The following is a 24,468-nucleotide window of genomic DNA, read 5'->3' on the forward strand; positions in this document are numbered from 1 at the left end:
TGTGTGTGTGTGTGTGTGTGTGTGTGAGAGAGAGAGAGAGAGAGAGAGAGAGAGAGAGAGAGAGAGAGAGCGCAGTGCTGGCATGACCACAGTCCTTGATCCTGGCCTGAGCAGCCAGCTCATAGCATCACAGCATGTTGGCCGGGTACGTGTTACAGTGTACATGGGCAAATGTGACAATCGACCAGGAGAATGGATATCACTTTGTTGTTAGTCAAAACTCACAAGCGCTGCACGAGGGACGGGCGCGAGGGACGGGGGTTGCGCTAGAGTGAAGCCTCTACCCCCGCGGCCTCTCACCAGCGGCCTAGCGGAGCCGATGCAGCACTGAACTACACAAGCGCTTCAGAGCAGCGGACTTTTGGACAATTGAAACCACCGCGCCGATTTTATTTCACCAGAGGCGAAGGCAGCAACACAAAAGACTGATGGAAAAGCATAACAGAAGATAAGGTAATCCCCCCACTAAACTGGTATGCAGCGCTGCATTGACAGTCAGTAGGATAGAGAGTAAACACGATTCTGCCTGACCAATCAGTCGTCTACAATGTTTTCACGTCACCGTATGAACTCGGGTTCACAGAATAGAACCCCGACGAGGCAGGGACCAAAAGTAGCACGACTCAGCCTCAAATCAAACCGGGCTGGGCCGGTTTATACCAGTGGGATGAGACCATTTATCGAGTCGAGCGGAGCGGGACCGCGCTACTAGCTGCGGTGGAATTGGGCCATTAGGGTCTAAGGCTGGGGGTGCCGGGGTCAGGCTAGGTTAGGCTGTAGAATAGCTATTGTAGATTGTTTGTCTTGGTCAAATTTGCTCTTGCATACATGTTTTTTGCTATGCTTGTCTCTTATGAATGTGTTCAATTTTCTTCATTGATTGTGTTTAGTTAGATCTAGCTACAGAATAGAGATCTAGCTTCTCTGTAAAGTCATCTGAGACATGCTGCTGTGATATATAAATAAGCAAACTTGAACTTGAACTTAAACATCTACTTTGAGTCTGGACCGACCAGGGGTTTAGGGGAGTGTGGAGGTTCGTTGTTCTAGCCGCTAGCGTCTCCTCTTCAATAATGAAACACAAGCGCACACGCACACACACACACACACACACACACACACACACAATACACACACGCACGCACACACACACACACACACACACACACACACACACACACACACACACACACACACACACACACACACACACACACACACACACACACACACACACACACACGGAGCACAGCAATATGTAAGCAGCTGACAGCATCATGCCGGAGCGACTCCTGAAGCCCTTGCAGGAGTACTGTAATGACTTCCGCCCTTCACCCAACACACACACACACACACACACACACACACACACACACACACACACCACTGGGAGAGATACGGCTATCTCAGTCTTTTTTGCAGGATGTTGAGTTACGCCGCATCAGCCCACAGAAACTAACAGCATGTCACATGACTGATGACTGCTCATTGTCAGGAGAGGCTTTGTGTAATCTCCGAGCTGAAGACAGGTATGTAGGCAGGCAGAAAGAAAGACAGACAGGCAGATAGACAGACAGACAGACAGACAGACAGGTAGACAGACAGACAGACAGACAGACAGACAGACAGGTAGACAGACAGACAGACAGACAGACAGACAGACAGACAGACAGACAGACAGACAGACAGACAGACAGACAGACAGACAGGTAGACAGACAGACAGACAGGTACAGTATACAGACAGGCAGGCAGACATTATCAAAGTAATTATTCATCTTAGTAAGAAAGAACTCATGACAACATTTTCTCACATTCAGAGATGCATGTAAACAATATAATAATATGATGATGAATGCATGTCGGATTTAATATTTAACAATCCCTAAAAAGTCTAATTTTAACAGCATTATACAGTATACGATTTACTGTAATGCCACAAATTGAGAATATCTCCGATGTATTTGTATGATAGTTTTGCAGCTATTTCATAAAAAAAATATGATATAATTATACAAATGTTTCCCCTCAAAACGATCACTTCTGGCCCATATAATAGTGTGGCAGTGTGTTTATGTTGAGAGACGCTCCGCCCTGTGTGTATTTTAGTGACATTGTTTTGCTGTGTTCATGTGGTCGAGCGAAGTTGTGTTTATGTGGAGAGAGAGAGCGCCGATAAACCGTACAAATGCAGGGACGTAACAAGCTGCCCCTTGTGAGCTCAATACAGTTGAAACTAAGATATTGCATGAAAAAATACTTTTTTCTAGACACAGATTTAGCTACTAGATCAACGAACTTGTTGTGCTGTGTTGTCTTCCTGCGTGCAAAAGCTACACTGGTGTGCAGTTTCCTGGAGACTCAGACATCAGGCTGCAATGGCTGCGACAACTGGGCCTAGCAGATCCACTGCCTCGAGAGGGTGTTTGGCTGCAATCCTGCATCCCCCCCCCCCGGATAGTTTCTCTAACCACACGGATAGTTTCTCTAACCACATGGATAGTTTTGGATAGTGAGCTCCTACTTATGTCTCATGCGAATGTAACGGATGTGGGCTGGGCATGGACAGTGACGAGTCAGGGTTCTCTTTTGTGGCATTTATTTTGCTCTGCAGAAGACAATAAGAGACACTTAAGTTGTCTTCTGGCCTCTCTTTCTGCACATCAGCTTCCCTCAAGAATGCAGACGGCACTGTGAGGGGGAAGGGGCGGGGGCTACGGTAACTCAGGAGGTACACAACGCGATGTGCAAAAGGCAATTTCCACAGCAAACACTACAGATTCAGTAGACAAAAATAACTCCTAAAGATCAAATTCACACAATACTTGACAGGACCATTAAATGATACATAAAAGAGACAAAAAAAAAAAAAAAGATAAATAAATTAGAAATAATAAATAATAAAGTGTATTTTTAACTCCGTTACACGAACGCCGACGAACGCAGATGAATCTGTGTTTTAAATCAATTGTATAACAACATTCAAAATTTGGTAGCTAATCAATTTAGCATCAAATTGACCAAACAACATTCAGTTTGGGGCAGGCGCATTTCAGAGCCAATGGGAGACCATGTGCATTTCCTGCTCGTGCATGTGTAATTGGGGTCATCCCTATGTTCCCCGGGTCCTATGTTCCCCGGGTCCTATGTTCCCCGTTTTTAACACTCTCTGTAACATTTGGGGTGTCTATCCGCTATGCCGACCACCCGCAATGCCGACCTTAGGTTTAGGCGTGAGGGGTGGGAGAGGTTAGGTTTTGGGTTAGGGTCTGGGGGAGGTTAGGAAGGGTTTTATGTTCCCCGGTCCCACAAAAACGGGGAACATAGGACCCGGGGAATATAGGACCCGGGGAACATAGGTACGCTCCCGTGTAATTTCATTCACAGCCATATGTGAAACTGTCCTAAAAATCACAGTTGGTTCAAGGCAAGCACTTTGGACAGAGCACACACCCCTCCGCAATTAGGAGGGAGCACCATGCCTGATGTCCAAACACCCAGTACCAGTCTGCCAACAATCTGGTTCCCATGGGTCCTGCCCCCCCCCCCCAAGGGAGTGGGGCCGCTTGTTAATGAAGGTATTCATTAAGGTATTCAGTAATGAGTGACCCTTTCACCCACTAACATTGTCTCTAGTGGGCTCTCCGGGGAACTGGTGAGATCATCAGGCTCGCTGGAGAGGAACAGGTTGGGACGGGGGGACTGCTCTCGAATATGCTTAGAGGGAAATGTCTGTATTGCTCAGTCTGACTGAATTTGGAAGGGAAGTGAGACTCCCATGTGCATACAGATGGATGTTTTTGTGGAATAAATCCTCCATTGTTTATTTCTAACGAGTGACTCGTCGTTTGATCAAAGCCATTCAGAAAATTCCACCACAACAATTCCTTCCAAAATCAGGACATTGGAATGAAAGCACTATACAAGATACACAGTGACAGCACGGTCCTTCTCTGTCTTCCACGCTGGCATTTTTCATCTGCTTTCGGCTGCCCAGAGCATGTTGTAGGCTATATCCACCTTATTTTTGAATGTCCCACTGTAAAGAATAATTGTGGGTACAAGGTCCGGTTTAACGTGAGTTATTGTTGCAGCTTGCCATTTCCTTTGTTATATTCTGCTGCAGACCCGAATTATAAACCGGAAGCTGGAGCACGTTATAAAAGTGATAAATATAGTCACGTTATAAACATCTAACCAACGTATGGAAACAGTGTTACTCGAAATGGTTAAAAGTTGAATCAATTTGGTCATTCAGTGGCATTTTACTGCCATGTAAAGTAACTAACGCTAGCCGCTAGCATTAGCTACACTAGCCGACTACCCATAATGCATTACGTTATCCAGCAGAATGGCTCTGCTGTAAAATCCTCATAGACGTTTTTTTTGTCAAGTTAAAATAGTCTATTAGGTAACCCTTTATTTTACAGGTACCCTAGTTACATATGAACTATTTGTAATTACACATGAACACCAAATGTAATTACACAGTAATTACCAATAGTTATAAATGAAGTTCATATGTAGTTACATTGTAACAGACCTGTAAAATGGAGTGAGTCTGTTCAACTGTAGTTCATATGTAGTTACATTGTAACGGACCTGTAAAATGGAGTGAGTCTGTTCAACTGTAGTTCATATGTAGTTACATTGTAACAGACCTGTAAAGTGGAGTGAGACCGTTCAACTGTAGTTCATATGTAGTTACATGGTACCGGACCTGTAAAGTGGAGTGAGTCTGTTCAACTGTAGTTCATATGCAGTTACATGGTACCGGACCTGTAAAGTGGAGTGAGTCTATTTAACTGTAGTTCATATGTAGTTACATGGTACCGGACCTGTAAAGAAGCTCCGGGCTGGGACAGAGATTGCTAAAACCCAGTGGTGGATTCGAACCACTGAACTTCTGATTGCAAAGCAGGCGGCTTTAACCACTCAGCCACGAGGGCTTTCCAACTTTCTTAGTGGAGTTTGAGAGGATAACTGTATGTCAGTCAGATGTAGTTGCTGTCACTTCATAGCTTTGTTATTATACACAGAGACTTGGGGGCAAATATTGATACTTTATTTAGTTGAAGTTATGATTTTGTCTAGAATTCCCATACAAAAATTCTAATAAAAGTATTGTAGATATAGAGGTAACAGTGAAACTATAATCAAAATAGCCATTCTTCTACATTCTAATTGTTAGCTTATTGTAAATGAGTCATTTCCCCATCAATTTCCCAATTTCTCAATTTGTTGGGGACCCAGTCGAAGCCCCTCAAAGACCCCTTTGGTCACCAGACCCCCGGATCATCTCTCCCCAAAGTCTATACCCAGCCCAGACCCCCCCCCCCCCCCCCCCCCCCCCCAAAGTCTATAAATCCCCTAATCCACATAAGGGGGGAACTCCCCCCTATTTGCTAAATAAATTGTATGCACTGTGCTCTAGAAACATTTAGTTATATTTAAAGATTTTAAATAAAAAAATACAATCTAATAATTTTCTGAATTGTGTTGTAAATAGGGGAGGGGGGGGGGGCTGGCACAGTCACACTGCAGAAATGCATTCACATTAATCAATATTGCCTGTCTTTCAAGCTACAACTAACAAAGTATCAACATTTTCCCCCAAGTCTATGCTTATAATAACAAAGCTAGGAAGTGACAACTACATCTGACTGACATACAGTTATCCTCTCAAACTCCACTAAGAAAGTTGGAAAGCCCTTGTGGCTGAGTGGTTAAAGCCGCCTGCTTTGCAATCTGAAGTTCAGTGGTTCGAATCCACCACTGGCTTTTAGCAATCTCTGTCCCAGGCCAGAGCTTCTTTACAGGTCCGGTACCATGTAACTACATAATGAACTACAGTTAAATAGACTCACTTCACTTTACAGGTCCATTACAATGTAACTACATATGAACTACAGTTGAATAGACCTACTCCACTTTACAGGTCTGTTACCATGTAACTACATATGAACTACAGTTGAATAGACTCACTCCACTTTACAGGTCCGGTACCATGTAACTACATATGAACTACAGTTGAATAGACTCACTCCACTTTACAGGTCCGTTACCATGTAACTACATATGAACTATAGTTGAATAGACTCACTCCACTTTACAGGTCCGTTACAATGTAACTACATATGAACTACAGTTGAATAGACTCACTCCACTTTACAGGTCCGTTACCATGTAACTACATATGAACTACAGTTGAACAGACTCACTCCATTTTACAGGTCCGTTACAATGTAACTACATATGAACTACAGTTGAACAGACTCACTCCATTTTACAGGTCTGTTACAATGTAACTACATATGAACATAATTTGTAACTATTGGTAATTACTGTGTAATTACATTTGGTGTTCATGTGTAATTACAAATAGTTCATATGTAACTAGGGTACCTGTAAAATAAAGGGTTACCGTCTATTACACCGGAAGAAGCACCCATCAGGCAGATCAGGCAAAAATGGCCACCAAAAATAAGGTGGATTGGATATTTACGGTAGTGACCCGCTCTCTGCCTCTGTTTTGGTTGTCTTCCATGGCAGCAGCAGAGCAATGTAGTAAGAGAGTGGCGTCTTACTAGATTGATCTGCTGCTGCCATGGAAGGCAACCAATCAGAGGCAGAGAGTGGGTCACTACCGTAAATATCCTATATAACATGTCGCTCAATTGCAAATGGCTGTGAAGTAGGTAATTTGACAGGGCACTTCAACATTTCTACAAAGAAATCTCAATTGCGCACTTATTGCTACTGTGCGCTGCCGTGCCAGTAGTTGACCTACTCCGCGTGCCATATGTTGCTGACCCCTGGTGTGGACAATCCATGGCCCTTGCAAGGTATGCCATTAAACTGCTCCAGCCAGATGTTCCCCGCAAACCCGCCATTATCAATGCACATAAATGTATTCATGAAACTCTAAAAAGAACAGCTCCCCATTGACTTCAGTTGTTTTGGAGAAGGCTGCTTGGAAGCTGTGCTGGCGACCTCCCTGTGTGCTATATAGACTAACACATTGCACCTGTGTTTCATTTGGCATGAGGGGGAGGAGATGATGACACCATTTTCATTTTTGGGCGAACTGTTCCTTTAACTCAACTTAACAACTTAACAACTTTAGCAGAAGTTGAGGGAGAAAGCCCTTATCTTTCCTGAGTGTATCTCCCTCCTGGCATCCCCTCTGTCTCCTCACCTAGCACATCTCTCTCTCTGTCTGTCTCTCTCTCTTTCTCTCCAACAACTCTGGATGGACTCTCTCCCTCCTCGGCATTGAGCTTTAAGGATCCTGGAAGATTTAGAGGATGGTGAGCGTTGCGCGGGCTCCAGAGCACGGGACCAATCGCTCTCTCTGCGGGCTGCTGAAAACTTGGACGGCAGTCGCCCCTGAGGGATGCCTGCTCTCGAGTTAATGTTTTAAGCAGGTTACAAGCAGCACAGCGGCTCTGAACGTGAAGTAGCCCACTGGAAGGAGGTGATTACGATGAGCAAGCAGAACGTGGTCTTCACTGATTAGTAGGGATGTCACAATATATCGTCCCACGATATATCGTGATATCAAAACGTGACAATATGTATCGTTGAGATGAAATCTCATATCGCGAGAAAAAGAAGCTGAACATGGTGGCACTGATCTGCATCTGATTGCATGCTCGCTCTCCTTTTCATTGCTTTGTTTGAACAGACGAGGGACGTTGCAGACGCGGAGGATGAAAACGGTGAAATTACTCAAATTAGCGTGGAGGATGCCCCCTCAACTTACAAATCGATCGCAAAAAAGATATTGTTAAAATATCGTATCGTTATCGTGAACCCAATATCGTGTATCGTATCGTATTGTGAACTGAGTGTATCGTGACACCCATACTGATTAGACAGGAGGAGAACTAGACCAGCCTTGGCCAATTGAAACATATGCATGGAATTGAAGTCTGAATAAAGGAGTACACGTTGGTAACTTTATTCTTTTTGTACACGCGTGTGTGTGTGTGTGTGTGTGTGTGTGTGTGTGTGCACACGTGCACGTGCACGTGTGCACATGCGAGAGAGATCAGAATCGTTTCTTTGTGTGTGGCTGTTTGCTTTGCGTTTGATTTCAAAACCGGCGTGGGACGAGGAGCGGGGCTCGCCGCCAAGAGAGACAGAGCGATATCAGCCAAGTGCAGCGGCCTCAAATGTCCTCTTCCTGCTCGCTCTGCTCGTCAGCGGGTGGGAATAGAGACAGGGTCTAAGCTGATATCCACGTGTGCAGGCCCACACAGTTCACACAGATCTCACTGCTCTGTATTGTCCCACCGGCCGTGGCTCCGCTGAGAAAATCTGCTTCCTCGCAAATTAGTTCTGTGAAAGTCTCCCGCCGGTCAACTTTCACATCTCTGACCTCCCCGGGAACTCTAAATCTGTTTGGTGACACACAGATGAATCAGAGCAGAAGGATACCTGGCGCGGTCCATCCAGTGCCCAAGGTGAGCGACAGAGGGCTGATATATGATGCGGTCGGAGTGAGAACGTGGTGCTTATTTTCTTGAAGCGCGTTGGGCGTTTACGTGGTTTCAGTGGCCCAAAATACACATTCCGACTACGCCAGAAACACTCACATGTAGCCTACATGTTGTGACTTGTGTACTCCTACTAACCATGTGATGAAATAATCCAAAGTTACACGAAACGGCCATTTTCAAAGTAAATCCACACACCGAGAACTAACACAGAGTAACCAAACTAACAAAGAGTAACCAAAGTTACTTGTGTGCAGTCATCAGTACAGCGCATGCACCTGATGGCAAACAAGGAAATATGACGGCGATGGCTTATGTTGGAGTTGTGCGCAGCCTGCCTGGTGCGTCACATACAGACGCTAAGGACACTATGTCAATATCAGACACTGAGGGCTGTGACACAGCGATGGAATTTGATGCCCTGAATGCTACAGGCAGGTGGTGCGGAAACAGGAAGTGGTTGATAAAAAAAAAGGAAGGCTGTTGGATTTTCCTTGGATGTACGTATCACAGTTCTTCTTAGTCCGTCCAACTATGGAAAACCAAACAAGCCAATTAGGTTCCCTCTCTTTGTTGACATCAGCAGTCTGGTTTCAGTCTTAACGTCATCTGACAGGTCCAACATGTCCCTGGTGTGAAAATCACACCACTGACACAACAGCAGATCAGCTTGCAGGAGAGTGTATTTTAGGTGTAGGTGTAGGTGTGTGTGTGTGTGTGTGTGTGTGTGTTCCTGCTCGCGCTCAACAGAAGACCAGAACATACAGGCACCAGGCATGTTGCACAATTATTCAAATAATGTTTATTTTAACAAAAGTGGAGAAAATGACCAAGTAACAAATGATATAAAGAAAGGAGGCTGAAGATCCGGCCAAACTAAGGAGAAGGCCTGGGCCAACCCCTTTGGGCCGTCGAAGCCAGCTAATGTCCTGAAGAAACAAAAAAGAACAAAGGGTTAAACAGGATCATTTACGAAAACATAACTACCGGGGACTTCAGCCTAAACAAATAAACAAAATAACAGAACAAAGTACAACCAAACAAAGTACAACCAAAATAGAAAGTACAAAATAATAGTTACCACTGGAGAGAACCCTTTCCAGGTGCTGCTGCTGTGTGTGTGTGTGTACTAGCTCTGCATGTTCTCCATTCCAACCTCCTTTTAACCAAACCCTTGGGTTGATTGGCTCCAGGTGTTGCTGCTCAGGCAATTACGATAGAGCAGGAACTCCAGAGGGAGGGGAGAGAGAGAGAGCGAGAAGAGGAGGAGGCTGGCTGGTCACATAACACCAGTGAAGTCCCAACAATCTACAAAAACATGCAATAATATAAACAGTGTTGTGCAACTTTGAGCTAGCTCTAGTGAAGTGTGAGCTTGCACAACACTGTTTATATTATTGCATGTTTTTGTAGATTCTTGGGACTTCACTGGCCTGGAACAAATGGCTGGATTCGGGGGAATTAATCTGTGCCAAAAAAAGAAGCTAGGCCTATGTGCTGTAGCCTATTGTATTTTTAATTTTATATTTTTTATATTTTTCATTTGCAAGTTAAAGAGCTGGGCTCCTTTATTGACGCTTTAACTAAAGCCCTGAAATTTACAATGATGATTTGAAATAAATATGCTTAAAAATCGATTGGTTTTGGTTTTGGTTGTAATTTGGTTAATAAAATCGCTGGGCTGGGCGCAGTGTTTGTGGTGTGGGAAATGTGTTAAAAGCTTGTATTACGTTTTCATTAGCATTAATACACTAAGGAAGGTATGTGACCATAATTCATTTCAATGTCCACTCTCAAGAGCAATTCAGTTGGTTAATGAAATCGCTGGGCTGCGTGCCGTGCAGCGTTTGTGGTGTGGGAGATTTGAGCTGTCAAAAGAATACAAAAGACTTGCCCCTGGCCAATCCCGGCGCTTGACTGCTGCGTAGGCGGGCACAGGGCGTGGTTTTGGCATAACCTAAGTGGGTTTCGAAATAACATGCACGCAAAAGACATGTATTTACTTTGAATGCACAAAGGAAGTAGCCCTACAGTAGGTGTTTGGAATATAAACAAAACAAGTCATTTTGGTTACATTAGTTATCATCCTCTGCAGGCGCCACATTCAGAAGTCTCCGCAGCTCAATTGACAGAGTCAGCTGTTTGGCCTGTTCGCTAACCTTCGGCTTGAATGCTGTATCCCACTTCTCTAGCATCTCGGCAGCGCTTTCAGCACCAAACAGCAGCAGAAAGTCTTGATTCAGCTCTTGAACATACACATAATGCATGTACACCAAGGCAGTGGCCAGTGCAATTTACATTGCACATAAATTAAAGGCTGGATTTTAAATGACAGAAATGCACAACTCACTAGTCCTTTGACATCTAGAAAACGTGGGGATGTTTTGAAGAGGTCTGTGGTTCTCTGCGAGTCATGCACTAGGGCCCTGGCGACGTTGGAAGGTCATCTTCCTCCTTTTCAGGCTCCATCTGGGCCCTTCTTGATCTAACTTCTTTCTCTCTCATTCTAAAAAAAGAAAAAAAAAGAAAAGAAAACTACTAACCTAAACTTCAGAAGTTGTAGTTGTCATAGACTGTGCTAGTTGATTGCTCTATTGCTGACAAAAATGTGTTATTGTAAGTCGCTTTGGATAAAAGCGTCTGCCAAATGACGTAATGTAATGTAATGTAATGTAATCTTCTGAAACACACTTGCTTCATCCGGAGAATGAGCCATAAAGGATATAGCCTCTCTGCAGGCATCTCCCTCAAGCTGCTGCGGCACTGTGGCTGCAGATCTTTCCATCGGTTTGGTCCTTCTGCATGCCTATCTGCGGCTTCTCTGGCTGGCCGTCGATAGGTTCCCCTGGACCTGGTTTTGGCAGGGTCCGGTTTTGAGGCACCATGCGAAGAAACCTGTGCATTCTTCTCCATCATAATAGTGCTCCTGTTTAGTTTTTTTAAAATAAGATCATTAATCAAGGTCCATTCGTCATTGGTCTCAAAGAAAGATCTGTTATAGCTTACTTGTTATGGAAATTATTGTATACAAATGTCAACCACAATGTTTTGTTCTTTTTGTGTTTGTACAGTATAATCATTTTGTTTGATAGAAGATGGGGCTTCTAGGGATAATGATCAAAGAATGCACTAGGAGCATTTTATATTGTGTAGAGGGAAAATGTCTTTGGCCTCGAGGAGAAATGGTCTTGAAAGGCAGGCAAGGCCGGCTGGAGTCTTCTTGTTATGCCCGGCGTAGGGGATACCCAGCATAACATAAAATAAAGTGACTCCCCATTTCCCCTCTCCCAAGGATGACCATGCCACGACAGGTTTTGCAGTCCACAGAGTATGATTTATTGAAGTATAGCAGCAGAGAGCATCAGGATGAGCCCACTCAACATAACAAACAAAATCTATATTAAACTCTAAGCTTACCTGTAAACAAAACCCCCCAAATAAACAACATTGATCTTACCTGCTTAACTAATAACAAAAACACAGGAGAAAAGGTAACTAACGATAAATCAGAGATTCTCACCCCTACATGCTGCTATACGGACTGCACACAATTATAATCAAAAGTTAGTAATTGATACAATTATCAATGTGATTAGCTAGGCTAACAAACAGGGCATGAGCCAGCTCCTGACATGACACAGCCTGGTTGGGAGGAGAAGAGTGAAGAGGCCTCGGCCCAGGCTCCTTTTAAGGCCAGTCCCATCAGCGTCCCAACCAATCACCAGCCGCACCTGTAGCAAAAGGAACATGGGAATGGAGTGACAGCTCCACCGGGGGTAGGGAGGAAAAACACATGTCAAAACTCAACATAAATGAATAGTCTCTTCCCCAGTGTGGACTGCCACAGAAATGACCCACACTGGGTCATAACAAACACACTTGCTTCATCAGGAGAGTGAGCCATAAAGGATATAGCCTCTCTGCAGGCATCTCCCTCAAGCTGCTGCGGCACTGTGGCTGCAGATCTTTCCATCGGTTCGGTCCTTCTGCATGCCTATCTGCGGCTTCTCTGGCTGGCCGTCGATAGGTTCCCCTGGACCTGGTTTTGGCAGGGTCAGGTTTTGAGGCACCATGCGAAGAAACCTGTGCATTCTTCTCCATCATAATAGTGCTCCTGTTTAGTTTTTTCTAAATAAGATCATTAATCAAGGTCCATTCGTCATTGGTCTCAAAGAAAGATCTGTTATAGCTTACTTGTTATGGAAATTATTGTATACAAATGTCAACCACAATGTTTTGTTCTTTTTGTGTTTGTACAGTATAATCATTTTGTTTGATAGAAGATTCTAGGGATAATAATCAATAATAATAATGATCAAAGTCTGAGAGAATTGTTAGACTTGTGTAATGACTTATTCACCCAATTCATTGTGAATGCACTAGGAGCATTTTATATTGTGTAGAGGGAAAATGTCTTTGTCCTCGAGGAGAAATGGTCTTGAAAGGCAGGCAAGGCCGGCTGGAGCCTCCTGCAATATCCCTTTAAATATGGTGCATATCACAACCTATATACAGATGCATCGTTTTCATAGAAGATAAAACTCGTGAAAGCGTGTCCAAGTTTCTCAGCGTGTGGTTTATTTCTAAGTTGCATGAAGTTACAGCGATAGAATAGACAGGTCAATAGTGGTGAGAGTATACTGTATACTAAGCTCCCCATTCAGTGAGTGACGTTGTCTATATAGCTTTGTCAGAGCCAAAACAACCAGCCCCATCATCCCGTTTCCCAACCTTCCTCCTCCAAGGTCACCTTAACCCCACGACCAGCTTGAGAACATTGCCTGTCTCACTCTCGCCCCTAACTAGCCAATATCAAAAATCATACTTCAATATCTAGAACAACATCCTCTCATGAGGTTAAAGCACCCAGGCCAGTGTTTTGGCCCTCATTATCCCATGTTTAACATCCAGCGCTTTCCGAGAAACGACCACCAGTGTGTTCAAAAGTTCAAATCCCTCTACAATTGCTGATTGCCATTTTAACAGCATGGAATTAGAATCTGATGTAATCACTTTATCATCACTAAAGATGTTCCATCTTCACAACTATTTTGAATACCAAGTTGAACAGTGTCGACTCCACAGCTTCAGTTTCTCAGGGCTAATGTGGCGCATCATATAGGTCAGTATCAAAATAGAAAATGTTGAAATACCAGAACTTTATAAGTCACTGTGTGTTATTGTGTTTGCATTTACTCAAACTAAAACCCTGAAGCTCTAGTCTGTAAAATTGCAAGTAAGCCTAATTTAAAATGAAACGAAACTCAATTTAAACGTACAGTACATAGCCTTTTGGAGAAAAGGGAAAAGAGTGACAGGAAGAGTGTGATGATTCCCACGGCATACTTCTCCTTCTGCTTATGGGTAGGAATGAATGAATGAATGAATGAATGAATATTTTATTTTCGTGTCAGGACAATTACATGACCCATCCCACATGGGATTATCGGACACATCAACATTCAATATTTAACAAAACATAACATTCCGGTACGTTACCCAACCAGAAGCTTCCAGTGCAGCCCAAATTAGAGCAAAATAGTATATATACATGCAGACATGTAGGTAGGACTCCTCCTTCAGAGTAAAATACAAAACAAAACACAAACAAAAAAGTTTAAATGCCCTACTAATGACTATAAGGCCACATAAATTGTAATCAGACACTGTGCTTTTTTATGCATTGCATTCCTTCTTAATATAAACACTTGTGTTTGAAATTGTTTAAGATTAACAGGTTGTTTAAAGGATAAGATCGCCCAAGAAGGAAAATTCACTTGACCTCTGACATAAAGATATAAGAATGATATTTGGGAAGGTGCTCTCAGAAATGTTTTAACAATCAGATGTGGGCCTTGAATTATAAAAGGTTGAGCTCTTATGTGCATAATAGTTAGTTTAAATCCTAAATCCTAAATATTGGCATTTAAGTTTTTGTACTGTTCCTAATGATGTAATTTATGACATCACTGATGATGTCTTATGTGGGACAGACAGAGAAACAGAGAGACAGAGCCCTATTAGCTCCCATTTATATATTGATTGATGGTGATGTCACTCGAGCACTCAATGATGATGTCATCAGTGAGTGACGTCATCAGTAATGATAACCAGATGATGTCGTCATTGCTCGAGTGACATCACATCTTTAGGTAATTACAGTAGGGCAATCATCATTAGGTAATTAGGGCAACAGGTATCAGTATAGTACAAAGCTATTGATAGAGAAATATTAAGTTACATTGGCTATAAATTCCATTCTACAACAGCTACTATACATACAGATACATCTATATAGGTTTGCCCCTTTTTGTGTTAGTACATGCAGCAGGTACGTGTGACAAAGGCAGCAGCCAGCACTAGATGACAGACAGTAGTGAACCATGAACAAGATTCCTTTCTGGTTATAAAAGTAAGTTCATGACAGATTTAAAACCATAGAGCACCAACCTCAACCACTGTGAGTGAAAAGTTTATTGATTGTTGATTGATTGATAGCTGATCAATTTTGACTTTGTTCAGTGCTGACATGTGACCCTCTCTCATGAAAATTCTCTCTGGTAAACTGTTTGGATGAATCAGCACTTTGCAGTTTCATTTCCCATGAGTGTCCCATGAACACACAATGAAACTGCAAAGTGCCGAGTCCCCAAAAAACGGGGTCATCTCTATGTTCCCACAGCCCTATGTTCCCACAACCCTATGTTCCCACAGCCCTATGTTCCCACAGCCCTATGTTCCCACAGCCCTATGTTCCCACAGCCCTATGTTCCCACAGCCCTATGTTCCCACAACCCTATGTTCCCACAACCCTATGTTCCCCCATTTCTAAGAAATGTTCCTGCCATCAAAATTAGGCCCCATGTTCCCTAGACTGGACCCTACGTAAAAATCAGTAGTCGACTACACGGGTACACGGATATTTAAATCATATCCGTTTCAAAATCAATAACCGTTTACACGTCTTTTTTTCTGTGTCCTTTTAAATAAAGTTTTGACAATGATTTACCGAGCACCCGTGCGGGTGACCTGACGGAGCCAGATTTTTTTATTAGGTGATAGCCCTAATTACCTAATGATGTGATGTCATCAGTGATGATGTCGTCAGTGATGATGCCATCAGTGATGTCATAGAGCAGGTGAGGCCGTGTAGTAGCCGAGCTGCAGGGCGGGCGAGGCTGCGAGCCCACACAGCGGGCGAGCCTAGGAATCTTGCGAGATTGCTAGCTTATATGAAAATAAAACAATCGAGCGCATTAGCACTTCAACAATTAAAATGATCCTTCCATCCCTTTTGTTTCTAGGTTGGCACTGGACTGTGGCAGGTGAAATTTTGCAACTAAGATGCAGAGATATACTGTAGCTGGCATAACAATAACTTTATTAAGTAAATCCTATACCCATTAAAGAAACAATTTGACGAGCTGACTCTCCCTCCTGATGACCCAGCGCAGTAGTGGAGGACGATCGCGGTGCCACGTCATGTATTGACATCAGTGTTGGGGCTAACTCATTACAAAAGTAATATATTACATGTAATATATTACTTTTAGCAGTAACTCAGTAATATAACTTATTACTTATATGATTTCAGTAATATTATACCAGTTACTTTGTCAATTAACTCAAGTTACAAAGTGAGTTACATTTTATTAAATCAAAGCACATATTTAAAAAAGATACAATCATTTCCTAGTCAAATTGTGTGTTTTTATGCAAATAACCACTATAGATGACAATAACAACGGAAAAGGAGAACATTTACAATTTTGGACGGTTTACACTGACTTCAAGACGGTTGAAATTATTTTTCGGGATGGTTCCGGGGCGGCGATGTCATTCTGCTACTGCTGTTATTTTGTGAAAGTAATGCATAAGTAGTGTAATAAGTAACGAGTTACTCTACATAGACAGTAATATTGTAAAGTAATGTATTACTTTAAAATGAAAGTAACTAGTAATATGTAGTATATTACATTTTGAAAGTAACTTGCCCAGCAATGATTGACATACAGATCTTCAAAAGACATTTAGTCAGGCAGAGGCTCTCTGTAATGTGCAAGGTGCTTTCCAACCAACCAGCTCTGCCTGTTTTGCATACTGCTTAGATTAGTTGACTTAATGCTTATTTGACTATCTCTGTGTAACTGACGGGAAACTCCTCTTTCCTGTGTCTGGGTGTGTTTATAGGATCATATCATTCCCACAATGCTTGTGGCAAAGTGCACTGATGTCAGCAACTGAATTTCTGTTGTGCTCATACAAAGGATATACAGTATCAAGGTATAAAGGCAGAGACGGAAGGAATCACATGACTGGTGCGATTTTACGATGTTCTCTTGGTTTTCTCCAGTCATGGTGGTTGGCTGGTAATGGGTGCACCTGTTGTTTTATTACAACTGGAATAGAAATACGCAAGAACTCATCAAGCAAGATGGAATGTATCTTATCACCCTTACACACAGGATGCCGAAGTAACGCTCAACCTAAGCTCTAACTACGCTGAACCCACAAGTTTCATTTAGGCGTCCTTGTTAACAGGCGAAAAAGCCGTTCACACCACCCGCCGCGCGTGTCACGCTGAAGCCTCGCCGAAGCCACGCTCAAGGTTCCTACACACCGCCGACGAGTCTAAGCGATAAACTCGCAGGCACTCGCATGTACTCGCAACTCGCCCTGCAGCTTGGTTGGCTGCCTTGCTGTATTCCCGTCTTCAATTGGTCTATTTCGGTTTTGGCCCCTCCTCTCGTCTTGTCGCCTGCGATGTCCACTCGCCAGGTATCCCAGCATGCTTTGCAAGCTGGTGAGCGACAAGATGGCGCGGGGGAAGGAGGGGCATTTCGAAATTGACTAATTGAAGACGGAAATACAGCAAGGCAGCCAACCACGCTGCAGGGCGAGTGCGAGTGCCTGCGAGTTTCTCACTTAGACTCGTCGGTGGTGTGTAGGAACCGTCATGCCTTGCTCAAGCGATCGTTCAGGATTCACGCCTATTCCACGTGTGACACGTGCTGAAGCCGAGCATTGATCTGTCAAGCCAGGCATGAAGTCAATGGGAGTTGTGGGCGGGTTCAAGGCGCCGAGAGGAAAAGAGGTTTCTTGTGTGAACGGCTCAGCGTGAGCCTGCCTCAAGCTTCAGTTCTGCTTACGTTAGGCGTCCTGTGTGAACGAAGGCTAAATCACAAAGTGGGGCAGCAACAGAGAAAAGACCCTTGAGACAATATAAATACCACAATATATATACCACTCATCGCCATATTTGCCCAAATAAAACTCTGAGGTTGGTATGGTTACTTCTGTTAAAAAAACACACAACAACAAACAAACAAACAAACAAACAAACAAACAAACAGAAAAAAGTGCCGACCACTGAAAAAGTAGGCACTTGTCTATACCAAAACTAATCTTTTTCACCATTTCGCCTGGACCCTTCTCCACCCACATGAAATGACAAATTGAAATTGACGTGAAACTCACACAGCAGTGCTCTGTCCAGAGGCAGTGGTGGCCTGAAAGGCAGAGAAGCGAGCTTGTGATCGGAAGGTCCAACACTACTTCCACTCCAGAAACACCGCTGTACTGGCCTAAACAACAATATCTATGAGGAGCCATGGTTAACAACAGCTACATGTAGGCCTACTCTGTAATGCAGCAGTTGCTGGAAAAATGGCTTCAGCAATAGTATAGGCTTCTTTAATGCGAAGGGCATGTCATTTTACAAATCTAGATTAACCTGTAAGAACCTTCATCTGGTGGACCTGGTTAAGTGACACCCTATCTGGAGTCATTTATGTCCACACAAAGAGGCATATGCTTCCCGTCTGACAGCCGTCACAGAGAATAGAACAAAAAGAGTTTGGTACTTCTTTTGATTGTTTGCTTTATTGTATTCTTAAGGTGGTAGCCTCAGCAGATGCAAAAACTCAGATGCAACAAATCAATACAGCGAGTTGTAAAAATACATAAATCGATAAAAACAGTTAAATGTAAAAATCTGACAGAAATCAGTAAAAACAGTTCAGAGTAAAGATTAAAAGTAAGTATTGAGTAGCCTGGGTGAACCCAACCTTAGTACATGGAGGTCATGTGGAGGCTGGCTTTACCGCGTTTAAGTATTGAGTATTGATTTCTACTCCCACCTGTTGAATCATTCTAATCAATTCCGTATATTTATGATATACTTTTATTGACTCAACCAATAACCTTATTTCATCTTAACTAGTCAGCCAGGTGACACTGGTTACAAATAAGATCATGTTACAATTGTGTTCATAATTTGCATAATCATAATATGGTACAATTCAGCTCATAATTTACACAATATGACATTTTCATATCAAAAACCTACTAACCTTTTTGTAAAAACAAAACAAAAAACAAAACACATACACACATTTGAAAATAAAACATTCAAAAGGCATAACCCGAAGCACAGATAGAATCCACCAAGTGTACAGTAATAATGAACTGTCTTCAGAAACTCATCTCAAGTCTCACTTCTCAAGTTTGAAGTCAAGTCCCAGTACGATTTGTCAAAATCTTCAGATCATCTCAAACTTATCAACCCCCACTTCCCCCATCTGAACCTTGATTAGAACTATCTGGCTATCATCTCTTCTTCAACCAAGTCAGTGGCGTGGCGTTGGGTAACACGCGCCCCCATATGCCACTTTAAAAACCATCTCTGCACAGGTATCTTCTCTACCTCTCTAGTCTCTCTAGTCCCCGACCTCTCTAGGGTGGTTTCTTACTGGGGACCCCAGGTGCGGTTCGTTTCATGACTGTGAACCTTGCATTCCGTGCCTGGACGCAGAACAGCGAACAGTGACAGGGTCCACTAGAAAAGGTGGTCTGGGGAACGCTTTGGCGTGCCCAGGGACAGAACACTTACGAATGCGAACGCCAACCATACTGAACCACGTAGCCAACACACAGGCGAGGATACACTCCAGTCACAATTGCCTGAGGCAAGTGTACTCTGCAAGTTTACAAACAAAAGACAGTTACCGAGTGCTCACTGGTCTTGAAGTGTACTGCAAGTGTTCCATTCTGTTCCCGAGTGCGGAAGAAATGTTGTTACGTGAAAGCTGACCAGCGGGCAAGAGGGGAGGGGGGGCAATCGTACTCGGGCATGGAATGAAAGCAATCGTTCCGAGTGAGAAAGCACCCTTAGTCACCAAAGGACTCACAAATAGGAAAAGATGGTCATCATCAGATACGATGGACAACCAGGAAGCAAGCAAGCTGCCATAGTTCCTCATAGGACACTAATTGTTCTGAAACACTGTGGTTTGGCCACAAACGCATAACCTGAAGCCTGGCAAGATGGATTCCTAGCACCTAATTTCACTTCTTCTAATGTGTGTTGATATGGTGATTTGGATATCAAACAGGGTTGATTTCCTAGTGATTGACAGGTTGCCTGTCCTGTGATTGACAGGTTGCCTGTCCAGTGATTGACAGGTCACCCATTATTGGCCAATTAGGCAACGCTGCAACTCTGCAGACAACCCGAATTCCACCGTTGCCCTGGCTCAAAAAATAAAAAGTCATCATGGCCTAAACAAAAAGGGTGTTGATTGGAAAAAATCAAGACCAGTGACATCTGTCAAAGCAAATTATACGTTTTACACAGTCATGAGTATTCTATGCTAACAGTATGACTCTAACACTAATGTATTATTACATATCATAATTGACTTCCCTAACCCTAACCCTAACCCACTAAATGCTTGGCTTTAATGGCGTAATTCGTAATGTTTCCCCCACGGCACAATCCTTTATGCCTTCCTCTCCAGGGCCTTGCGGACAGCCGCCAGGATGTTGTCCTTGTTGTTAAGGACGTTATACGTCATTAGGTCCACCAGGGCCCGGAAATCCTCTTTGGAGAGGGTCAGGTGTTTGGTCAGGTATGGAGAGCTGCTGCTGCTCACATCGATCTCCCCGGCTTTTATCTCTGCCTCACCCACCCGAGGCACGCCTGTATAGTCATATGAAAAGAAATGTGTTAAATTAACACTGCGCTGTACTGTATATCTCCATAAGCAAGCTGTTACATTTACAATCGGATTTGGTGCAATTTAGACACCCATCACGTTTTAGTTTTATTAACTATGAATAAACTAGAATGACTGCATAGCGGATATATGCCTCTGCCAACAAGTGAGCAGTCGACATGCATGTCTGTCCAGACTTTGATGTTTGAGCCAAATAAGGAGAAACTTTGTCAAGGTACTGAGATATGGCGATACCGAGCTTGAAAATGGCGTTCGTGAGGTCACAGTGAACTTGACCTTTGACCACCAAAATGTAATCAGTTCATCCTTGAGTTCAAGTGGACGTTTGAGGCAAATTAGATTAAATTCTGTCATGGTGTTCCTGGGATATCATGTTTACGAGCATGAAACGAGCGGTCGTGATGTCACAGTAACCTTGAACTTTGACCACCAAAATCTAATCAGTTCATCCTTGAGTCCAAGTGGACGTTTGAGGCAAATTGGAAGAAATTCCATCAATGCGTTCCTCAGATATCGTGTTAACGAACATCGGACGGACGTGCGGACAGACGGACGGACGGACTGCCTCCGGCCTGGCTATCGCCGGCGGAGGCATAACAAGTGAACAGTGCTGCACCAACTGTCTGCCTTTCTTCCTGTCTGTCTGTCTGTCTGTCTGTCTGTCTGTCTGTCTGTCTGCATATCTTGAGAACCGTTATCCGATCTACTTCACACTTGGTGGGTGTATTGATCAGGACCCGGAAGTCCACGGACACAGACCAGATTGCCTCTGGATGCGATTGTATAGACCAGGGGTGGGCACATTTTTTTTCCAGAGGGCCATACTGACTTACATCAAGTAAGCGAAGGGCCACACATTGGAGATCATAAGGCAACACTCACTATTTTTAACCCTCTCTCCCATTGTGATTGGTTATTTCTTGTTCATCTCCGAATATAATCATCAGTATATAAATGGAAGCTGGGCCTCTGTCTGTTTGTTTGTCTGTCTGTCTGTCTGTCTGTCTGTCTGTCTGTCCCACCGATGACATCATCAGTGATGTCATAAATCCCACTGATGACATCATCACTGATGTCATAAATTCACTCACACACACAAAGTCATGAGAGAGACTGAGGGAGAGGGGTGGAGGGAGGGAGTGAGAGGAGGGGGAGAGACTGAGGGAGAGAGAGAGAGAGGGGGAGAGAGACTGAGATGTGATTGGCCTGTTTTCTGGAAGGAGGAAATCTATCTGAATGAGGCCAGACGTATCTGCCAGATCAAATAAAACGAGCTGGCAGATTCGTCAGGTTCCCAGATAAGTTCCTCTTAACTTCAAATCTTTTGTAAAATGACTGGATGAATGTAAGCAATAAAAATAGTAGCTTTTCCCTGCATTCTTCCTTTTAAGAAGTAAAAGAGCAAAATAAAAGTATCGTAAAAGGAAACAGCACTGCTGCAATTGCAGCATAACCAACCAGCAGCTTACCAGGGGCCTTGAACTTTTTGTAAGTGTCATTGACGAGTGGAAAATGAAGCACTATCGGGGCCTTGGGATTCTCCTTATCCTCAAAGATGTAGAACTCTTTAGCAGGTTCTTTCTCCAGACTGGCAAAGTCAGCGTCCGGGAAGGGGATCTGGTGATCGTTACAGTACTTAGCTGTCTTCGATATGACCTGCAAAATTGCACGTGGTCACATTAATACATATATACAGTACATGTACAGTACATTTTGAGAGTTATATAACGCTAATTGCTAAGATTGAACAATAAAATAGCAAATTTGGTCAAACATTCACTGAATGAAGAATTATCTTTTCCTGATAGTGTTCAAACTAAACTAGTAAATAGTGGCCTAAAAATAGAAAATAAACCTTTCTAATAGAAAAAAATAAAGAAAAACTGCAAACATATATTCTGTTTGTGCTCTAATCAAATGAGCATCTATTCTACTATATCATTCTATTTACCCTCAAGTGATGGCCTGGGTCCCATGAATAACTGAGGGATATGATGAGATCCACTTCTCTTTCTGGCCGCAAGACAGGAGCACAGCCGATGTTGATGGCATGACCGGCATCCACGAGTCGAAGTCTGACGTCAGCTGGTGTCAGCTTGTTTGGGAAGTGATCTGGATGTGTGTCTGGTCAGCAGATGAAGAATGTTAATACAGACATTATATTGTGCTAGCTAGACTAGGGGTTCCCAAACTTAAGAATGCCGGGGTTCACTTTGAAGTCTGAAAATCTTCCGGGCCCACCCAACTCTTTAATCAAAACTCTGATCAACACACACGACTAAGATTTCCATGTTTTATTATTTCATTATCAGAGCATGTGGATTTGGGCATATGGCAAATTAATAATCCATCCACATACAAAAAATGTAGGCAAAATAACCAAGAGCCAGATTGTCAAAATTTTCTCCCCCATAAGGCCATTTCACACAGAAAAGGTGCAGAATGAGCTCTGAATTGCGGTGCGAAATTGTATCCGGATTTTCCACATTGAAACCTATACACACAGGTGCGGGGCGAATTATCCACATCTGTATAAATCATTACAATATGAGGTGGGGATGCATTTGGCGGCGGGGATGCAAAACTCGGCATAACACATGGACACTTGCGCGAGGAGGACCGCTATCGTCCCTGCAGGGACGATGGCATAAGGCAGGCATTAAGGCACACGAACAGGTGCCAAGCGCAAAAAGCGGATAGCGCCTATACCAAGATAGGGCCCAGAGAGTTTTCAGCTGATGAGGATGAAATGGGACAGGTTACAGTAGAGGGCGCTGCTGAGATTTCAGAGGAAGAGGCAGCATCAGCTGAGGATGAGCAAGGGGGGAAACGATCACAAATGATGCTCTCTGCCTCCTCCATGCCTACATCAGTTCATACATTCAGGCTAGAGTTCTCAGTTTCATCCTGAGCTGGTGGAGCCCGACCCAGCCCGGTGGGCTCGGACCGGGTTCGGGCTGACAATTTATGCTAATTGGTCAGGTCGGGTTGGGCTTCGACTTACTAAGGTAAATTTTCAGGCCCGTTGAGATCTCTAATTCAGGCAACATACCCCCTATAAATCCATGTTTCTGCTGGCTTTTTCGGCTGCCGAGGTGCTCCACTCCGAATTACTCTGACTTCCTCTGCCTATGATGTTTCACGTCATCCCAGTTAATCTGTCATAACAATCAGCACTTCAGACTCTTTCATATTCACGCTCCAAAGGAGCAAACAGATCAGCTGGGAATTTATTTCACTATCTACTTTCCGCCTCTACTAAAACTGTCGTCGAAGACAGTTTTGGCATTCACTCGCTTCAGGGTGAACAAATACAGTATGTTGATTCCTATAAATACTTGGGCATTTGGCTGGACACTAAACTCTCTTTCCATGTACATATTGATAATCTGACAAAAAAGCTACGGAGAAAAATTGGTTTTCTGTATAGGAATAAGTCCTGTTTTTCGTGTCATACGAGAAAATCACTTGTTCACTCATTAATAATGTCTGTTTTTGATTATGGAGATGTACTGTACATGCATGCCTCATCCACCACCTTGAAGCCGTTGGATGCAGTGTATCACAGCGCCCTGCGCTTTATAACAGGTGATGGCTTCTGTACACACCACTGTATACTGTATGAAAAAGTGGGCTGGCCCTCCCTGTCGGCTCGAAGAGAGCAACATTGCCTTTTATTTATTTACAAAGCACTAATTGGAAAGCTTCCCCTTTATCTGTCTTCACTCCTTACTCAGAACAACACAAGTCATCATACCCGCTCACAGTCTCATATCAGACTGCTCATTCCACGTGCGAGGACTGAACTCGGAAAGACGGCTTTTTCTTTCTTTGCCCCTAACAAATGGAACAGTCTCCAGGATATTTTGAAACTGGAACTCTTCATCCCCCTAGAGTCCTTCGAGAGTACCAAGCGCGAGGAGTGCGCATGTTTTATTTAATGTACTTAAG

The 24,468-nt window shown here is 43.4% G+C and overlaps 1 protein-coding gene across 1 annotated transcript in view; it reads right to left on the reverse strand.

The window, feature by feature from the left end:
* Positions 1-20,280: 20,280 nt before the first annotated feature.
* LOC310792387 (cytosolic phospholipase A2 zeta-like) overlaps positions 20,281-24,468 on the reverse strand; it is a gene marked incomplete at both ends in the record, with an annotated part of 42,984 nt that continues 38,796 nt past the window's right edge. The window contains 3 exons of the mRNA XM_083654103.1: positions 20,281-20,480; positions 21,987-22,173; positions 22,469-22,641. Of these exons, the coding sequence (XP_083510229.1) occupies positions 20,281-20,480; positions 21,987-22,173; positions 22,469-22,641 (560 nt within the window). The remainder of the gene's footprint in view (positions 20,481-21,986; positions 22,174-22,468; positions 22,642-24,468) is intronic.

Source organism: Poromitra crassiceps, assembly GCF_964638095.1.
Source record: "Poromitra crassiceps genome assembly, chromosome: 17".
Taxonomy (NCBI): domain Eukaryota; kingdom Metazoa; phylum Chordata; class Actinopteri; order Beryciformes; family Melamphaidae; genus Poromitra; species Poromitra crassiceps.